At 40.4% G+C, this 7,941-nt stretch overlaps 1 protein-coding gene across 1 annotated transcript; it reads left to right on the forward strand.

Moving 5' to 3' along the window:
• The first annotated feature begins 1,160 nt into the window (after positions 1-1,160).
• LOC139932873 (uncharacterized) lies at positions 1,161-6,317 on the forward strand. Its single transcript, XM_071926809.2, has 6 exons — positions 1,161-1,236; positions 3,997-4,044; positions 4,258-4,476; positions 4,709-4,990; positions 5,597-5,872; positions 5,992-6,317. Exons 1-6 carry the CDS (start codon positions 1,203-1,205, stop codon positions 6,276-6,278), a joined length of 1,146 nt encoding a protein of 381 aa, XP_071782910.1. The 5' UTR covers positions 1,161-1,202; the 3' UTR covers positions 6,279-6,317.
• The last annotated feature ends 1,624 nt before the right edge of the window (positions 6,318-7,941 follow it).

The raw sequence follows: 7,941 nt of genomic DNA on the forward strand, positions 1-7,941 counted from the left end.
ACATAGTAATTATTAGTTACACTTTTGTAATGCTAAATACTACTATTGGTAATTATACAGAGCCGCTGTATTTACCAGCATTGAACTAAGAAATTCCACATTATAATTACAAATAATTACTCGTTATTACCAGAATTGACCAGTTACTTTCTGATAATCTGTCTATGTAATATGCAGTTATTACCCTGTAATTTGTGTATTGTAATGTAAAGTCCTACCATAAAGTCTTTATATTTTATTTTCTTCATTTATTCACACTTGCTGTGTTGTGTGGGAACATTGCCTTTGACAGAAGCCACCAACAGTTCATCACAATTCTGTGGTTTCTGCTTTCAATCTTTATATGCAGCCTCAACTATATGATCTAATAAACTGCTGTGACACTTTACTACTACAGTGGTTTAGTATGGTCAGAAACACAAACACAAGCACAAGGTGTTCTTTTAAACCCACTTAAAAAGGAGAATTGTTGATGTCAGGAAAAAAGAGATTAAAACTGTAGAAAAGCCAATTTTATAAGATTTTTCTCAGTGACAATGACAACAGAGGGTAATAAAGAAATAAAATATATGTGATATTTTTAACAAGACTGCGAAAAGTTAATCAAATAGTTCTTCTCTCAAGTCAGTTCTGTAAAAGTGTGATTAGTGTGGGATTAACAGAACTATTTGCGTTGTTCATTGCAAAAATAGGTTTTTATCTCCTTTCTCTCTACATGATTACTCATCAGTTCACAGATGAGTTAACTAATGAAGTGTGATGACAAATGACTCAGCTGAAATTTACTGAACTAGTTCTGTGAAGACAGCCTGTGGTACGATACTTGGAAAGAAACACTACTGAGGAGAGAGGAGTAATACACAAACAAATTGGTAAAGGAGTGCAATGCAGAGACGTATATACCGGTATTTCAGCTGAAAATAAGAAAGTGTGTACCTATAAATTAAGAAGCTAAGAAAGTTCTATGATTGATTGTCGATCAGTTAGATCTAGTTAGGCTCATTCTCTGTAAAGTCCTTTGAGATATGTGTATGATGAAGGGCTAGATAAACTTGAGCCTGAATTTGAACTATTAGTTTTCTGTTTCATGACTTCATCACTCAGTTCCCCTCCCAGCTTTAACTTCCTCAACATAACATAATAAGAGTTTCAAGTCTGTCTTGGTCATTCTGCTGCGTCTCTGGTCAGCGTCGCTCTGAGCGATGAGTGGAAAAAACCTTCTGCTGCTGTCAGCAGGTAAGCAGTCTGCTATCACGCAGGAACCATGACCGGAGAGCCTGAAGGTCTTTACAGATTGTAAGGTTTTAATGTTTTGAGGGGGTTATTACTGTTGCTAAATTTTACATAACATTTCAAATTGTGTCATTTACTGAGATTTGGTAGTGCTTACATGCATACAATTTACAACCAATTTGTTGTGCACAAAAATGTATTTGTTCATTCAATTCATTCACTTTTAACTGAATTCAGACTTTTGCATTTAAAATGATTTTGCTGTGTCATTTGTATGAGGGATACTCAACATCATCCACAACCGTAGCCTAAAGACTTTTGTGCATGTGAGCCAAAAATGTTCATGAAACTGTAGATAATAGTTTCATGCCAATCTACCGTATCTGTCCTTCTAGAAAATCTTGAATTTACTGCATTACAAACTGATCTCATAAAATAGAACGTACTCTGCCGATAATGTGAGCACAATATATTAAGTTATGCTGAACAGTGAAAGGCTGGTAACGCACATACATACACACACATGTGCGCACACACCCACACATATACAGTAACACACGCACGCACTCACACGCACTCTCACACACACACACACACACACACACACACACACACACAGCAGCCAAAGCTAAACACATGCATGCACACATATACAGTAACACACGCACGCACTCACACGCACTCACACACACACACACACACACACACACACACACACACAGCAGCCAAAGCTAAACACATGCATGCACACATATACAGTAACACACGCACGCACTCACACGCACTCACACACACACGCACTCACACACACACACACACACACACACACACACACACACAGCAGCCAAAGCTAAACACATGCATGCACACATATACAGTAACACACGCACGCACTCACACGCACTCACACACACACACACACACACACACACAGCAGCCAAAGCTAAACACATGCATGCACACATACAAAAAACACACAAACACAAACGTTGCGAAATATGTACTGAAGTGAAAACTAGGTTAATGGTAGTTTTAAGCTCGCCACATTGCTTTCAGTTGCCACCTGTGCAGGATGGCCAGGGCAAATGAAGCGCGCTTAAAAATAGAAAGATGCACACAATAATACAGCGCTCTCAGGTCGCCACCAGCATGACCGCAGAAAGGAGGACAGCTCTGCAGGGCGGAGTGGGTAACCAACACAGCTACAGCTGCTGCTAGTGTGTGTGTGTGTGTGTGTGTGTGTGTGTGTATACCATCAACCATATAATCAACCGGTTCATCCTACTTGTTTATTAGAAACATTTGAATGGAACCGTTGAAATGATTTGAATTCAGTTTATTTAAATTGAGTTGTTATTGAATGTTTACCTATGATATCATCACGGATAACACTGATATTTAGGCTAAATTTATTTATAATATTTATATTTCTTATTACTATTCATCTCTGAGTGCGAGAGAGAGAGAGAGAGAGAGAGAGAGAGAGAGAGAGAGACAGAGAGAGAGAGAGAGAGAGAGAGAGAGAGACAGACAGAGAGAGAGAGAGAGAGAGAGAGAGACAGACAAACAGACAGAGAGAGAGAGAGAGAGAGAGAGAGAGAGAGTCTTTTTCATATTGTATGCTTATTTGTTTGTTTCCCATGTGGGTTGTTCTTATTGCTTATTACTTTATTACTGTTATCATTATTACTACTACTGCATTTTTTTGTTTGTTTGCTTTACATTATATTACATTACATTATTATATAACTTCATGCTTTGGCAATATGAGAATACTTGTCATGCCAATAAAGCAAATTTGAATTTGAGAGAGAGATACAGAGAGAGAGAGAGAGCGAGAGAGAGAGAGAGAGAGAGAGAGAGAGAGGCTGCTCTGCTTGGATTTTATCTGAGCTGGTCTCACTCTTTTGTGTCTCTTTTGTGTGCATTAGGCGGCCAAACACGAACAAGTTTTAAAAAAGCAAGGACATTTGGAAAACAAGCCCATTGTTATAGACTTTCAGAGATGAATAAAAAGTAATGTGTTTTACGTGTCCGGGTTGTTTGGAATAAACAGAAGAAGAAGAACTGGGTAGTTAGTATGAGCAGTGATAGCCACCATGGCTGAACAGACAAAGAAAAGAGCGCCACCTACAGAAACTCAAACTTCATCAACAGAAAGTCAGAGGAAAACAGTACTGGACACACTGTTTGATTGACAGGTGATCTCCGGGAATTGCAGTGCAGAAACACCACAGCAATGACAGCTTAGCACCAAAGATGTCACTAAAATAAAAATAAAAAAAAACATGGATTACCACTTTAAATTGTGACCCACTGGCTGAGTTTCGCTGCTCTAAATCAGTGGTTCTCAAAGTGGGGTCCGGGGACCACCAGGGGTCCCTGAGGGGGTTCCAGGGGGTCCCCAGCAAATGGATGAATTGTTAAACTTCACCATTATTTAATTTACAAGAAGTTAACACAATTAGAGAATGTAGAAGAATGACTATTTTGGTCATAGATTCACTGTCATCTCTCTACCTACAATACAGACAGTCATAGTCAACTCTTAACAAAAAAAAATATTCTCAGATTTTGGCCCAAGAGACAAAATCTCATGAAATGGGGGTTCGTGGCTCTAATGTGTACTAAATTAGAGGTCCTTGATATGAAAAAGGTTGAGAATCACTGCTCTAAATGATAGAGACTGATGTAGATTGAGATGTAAGAATTGGTCAAAATCGAATTTAATTAATCAATAAATTTCAATAAATTTTGTTACAGTGTTCATGATCCTAGGATTCCCGGCGAGGTGTCAGCAAACGCCCCAAGGTAATTAAGTGCTCACACACACACTCTCCCTCTATTACTTCTCAAGTGTGTGACATGTCAAGTGTGTATCAATAGGTGGCAGCAACAACCACGTACAACAACCGTTTGTCGCTTCACGGAGCAACAACCACAATAAACTGAGCCAGGCCTCGGTCTACGTGCACAAACACTTCACAGCATCTCTTCTCTCCCTGTGTCCGTCTGTCACCTCAGTTTCTATGTCACCCACATTCATGCCGACCTTCTCTGGGGACTCAATTAAGTTGAGCTGTGACAACAGTACAGCTGGGGTGACATGGTACTTCAACAATGCCAAGGTTTCACAAGAGGGCCAAACCTGGAGCATAGCGGCTGCTGCCCCCAGGCACTCGGGCTCTTATCAGTGTGAAAGCGATGGGCGAAAGAGTGACAATTTCTCCATCTCAGTTCTGGGTAAATATACCACACGACTTGAAATTGTCAGTGTTGAAACTCTGAGGATGTAGAAGGAACCGCAACTTTAAAAGGAAGCCACTGTCCATACATAAAACTGTGTAGCTTAAGCTTATGTCATCAAAACTTTTTTTTTTTTTTAATTTAAGTTTTTATTAAATATGTCATCAAAACTTAACTTTCCTGCTGATTTTCTGTCTTGTCTCTTCCTCTTGGACTTCACCTGTGGCAGATTACCTTCCTCCCGCCTCGCTCTCCATCAAGATCGGCCAGCCGGTGATGTGGAAGAACAATCCGTTTTCCCTGGTGCTGCAGAGCGAGGACAGTCTGCAGGGGTGGAACTGCTGGGTCCAAAAGGGAGGGAGGGTGAGAAAGATTACTTTCAAGAACAAGCAGGACGAAGGTGACAATCGCATCTTTCAGCCCCACCACCTGAGTGACCCGGAGGCCATTTACTGGTGCAGTGATAAGACCAACCAAAGCAGGAGTAGCCCAGTCACCATCAGGACCTCAGGTAGGCTTGCTGTTATTCTAAAGCTCTCCAGTACAGAAACTTTCTGTGGATATGCACCATTACATGTTATTCTAAAGCATGAGTTCTTAAACTTTTTTTAGCCAGGGAAATTAGAGATTAGTGTTTTTCCCCAGAAACTGAGGTCAAGTGCTATAATGGATAAACTAAAATATGCTAAAACATTGGATATACTAAAACAGTGGCTATACTAAAACATTGAATAAACTACAGTATATTAAAACACTGGATATACTAAAATATGGATATACTAAAACATTGGATATACTAAAATATGGATATACTAAAACATTGAATAAACTAAAATATAATAAAACATTGGATATGCTAAAATATCGATATACTTAAACACTGGATATACGAAAATTTGGATATACTAAAACACTGGATATACTAAAACACTCATATTTTATTTTACCTACATACTTTAAACAACAACTTTCATTCAACTTTTATTCTGTACTGTACGTTGGCCTAAGTTATGCTTGTTTAGCACTGGCACTTTGTAAGGTATTTTGCTTTTGTTCCTAGTTAATTCACACAGGGGGTAAATACTAACCTACTACTGCTACTAATCCAACCTTCCAGAGAAGAAAGTGTTGCTGGAGATGCTGCCCAGGCCCGCTATGATTGGGGAGAGTCTGACTCTGAAGTGCCTCGCCTGGGGGACCGATAAAATTAGCCGCGCCATTTTCTACAAGGATGAAGTGATCATACAGGACGGTGACAGCTCTGACTACCAGATCAACGTCATAGAATCCAGTGAGGGGAAATACAAGTGTACTGCCACTTTCACGTACAGGGGCAGGACTGCCGGGCAGCCATACACAGAAACCTCTGATGTTCAAGAGCTGTTTGTCCACGGTATGCAGACCCAACCAAGTTCCCCTCCCTCCATGTGATGCTGTACGCCTTGCACATGCATTTTTCCCTCAATGGACGTTTATTTAAAAGCCTTTCTCCTCTCTTTTTCTCCTTTTCAGAACCTCCTCTCAAGGCCGTTCTTTCTGCAGACTCGGGCATGACCTGCTCTTGCCCTAACTGTCCCAGCGCCGCCTCCTATCGTTGGTACCACAAAGACCCTGGTCAGCAGTGGGAAATGAAACCCTCGGTCCAAAGCTACATTGAGCCCAGTGTGGCTGGTAGTTATGCATGTAGAGCTGTGTGGCCGAACAAGAGAACCTTGCTCAGCAACGTCCAGACTTGTGAGTTCCTGCCTTTGTGTGGAGTCAGGGACTTATTCTCAGAAATGTTACTTTACAGCATGTGATGTGAAAAGGGTTTGAATGGGATTTGAAAGTTAAAACCAAATCTTACACTGAAAAGGTCATTGAATCTAACATATCATCGCTGTCGGGTGAAAACCTCAGATCTCCAGAATGTCAACTTTTCAAGAACTAAGAAGTATAACCCAATTGGTTTTGAAAGGTTTCATAAATCCAAGAGGAAATGTTAATGCTTCAGTTGATGTGAAAACATGAAAATCACCACAACTTGGAGTTATGAGGTTTTCACACATCAGTTATATGTAACATAAGGACTGTCTCTATTTCTGTTGCAGATGCTGTTCGACCTAACATTGCAGTTATGGTCGTCATTGGGCTGTTCATTGTGGGTGCCATACTGTTGCTAGTAGCCCTCTACGTGTGCTATAAGAAGAGGAATAACACTGGTAAGTAACAACTACTTATTTCACTTTATTCCAGTTGCTGAGTGGCTGAGCATGCATGTGTATGAGGCTGTTTGCCCATCAAAAACCACCTCTTTTTCTTTTAGAGGCAATTTACCAGGATGTGGGACTGACTGTGGTTCAGTCAGCAGATGGAGGTAAGAGGGAGAAGAAAGAGGGTGAATATGAAGAGCTGAAGAGAGAGGGAATGAATGATGGGGAGTACCACACCCTGGGAGCGGAGGGGGGAGCAAGAGGAGAGGGGGGGTATGAAGCACTGGGGAAGAGGGAGAGAGAGGAATATGAGACACTGGAGAATCGCAGGGACATGAGCGCAGAGGGACAGGAGGGTATAACTGAGGCATTAAAGGAATAGTTACTGTATCTGCTCACTTGCATGTCAGTCGAAACTCCATTGAAGTTTGTAGGATCACCCCCCACACACACATACACACACACACACACACACACACACACACACACACAAACACACAAACAAAAGCATCAAATGTCAACTAAATTTCTCCAAATACGTAGCTTGTGTTTTGTGGTCAAACGATTGCACTGAGTGCAAAAGTCTAATATTTACCTCATGTTCAAAGCATGGTCAGTGAGGAAAATATAGGAGATAATGAGGTAAATATTGAAATATTGGACCCACAATTGTTTCGACTGACATGGGGATGAGTAGATAATGAGTGCATTTTCATTTTGGGGGTGAACCATTACTTAAAAGGGAAAAAATGAACTGAAAACGAACTTTATGTTTCAAAAATGAATTACATGTGGAAAAAAAGTGAGGTGATTTCTCAGTCTCATTCCTGAACTTTAAATTCCATGATGGGACAAAGTGTAACACAGATGTAGTGCTGTATGGGAACTGTAAGTGGCACCAAAGTCTCTCCACTCACTCCACTCAAATAAAAGTGTAAATGTAAATGTAAAGTTTCTGTTTTACGGTCAATGAAATATGTGCAGATACAAATATAAGTCATGCTGAGTTTAGGTGATTTTTCCTTTTTCCTAATGTTAAATCTGTATCAGATTCGGCTACAAAGGCACAGAGGTTTGTTCAAAATACTGGATAACAACAGAGAGAGGCAGAAACCCTGAGTGAGGCAAGCAAGTGATTTAGAGGACAAAAACCTTTTTTTCCCAACCTCATCAGCCATCTTAGGAAATAGGAAGAATTCCAATAAAGCAGATACTGTATGTCTCCAACACACTTTTCCAACCCTGATACTCATCATATATTCCCACTAAC

Source organism: Centroberyx gerrardi, chromosome 20 (assembly GCF_048128805.1).
Source record: "Centroberyx gerrardi isolate f3 chromosome 20, fCenGer3.hap1.cur.20231027, whole genome shotgun sequence".
In the NCBI taxonomy this organism is placed as follows: Eukaryota; Metazoa; Chordata; class Actinopteri; order Beryciformes; family Berycidae; genus Centroberyx; species Centroberyx gerrardi.

Excerpts from the sequence above, each read along its gene's own strand:
- LOC139932873 (XM_071926809.2), top strand. The coding sequence starts at position 1,203 with ATGAGTGGAAAAAACCTTCTGCTGCTGTCAGCAG. Across the intron at positions 1,237-3,996 it reads CCTTCTGCTGCTGTCAGCAG|TGTTCATGATCCTAGGATTC; the intron begins GTAAGCAGTCTG and ends ATTTTGTTACAG. Across the intron at positions 4,045-4,257 it reads GTGTCAGCAAACGCCCCAAG|TTTCTATGTCACCCACATTC; the intron begins GTAATTAAGTGC and ends CTGTCACCTCAG.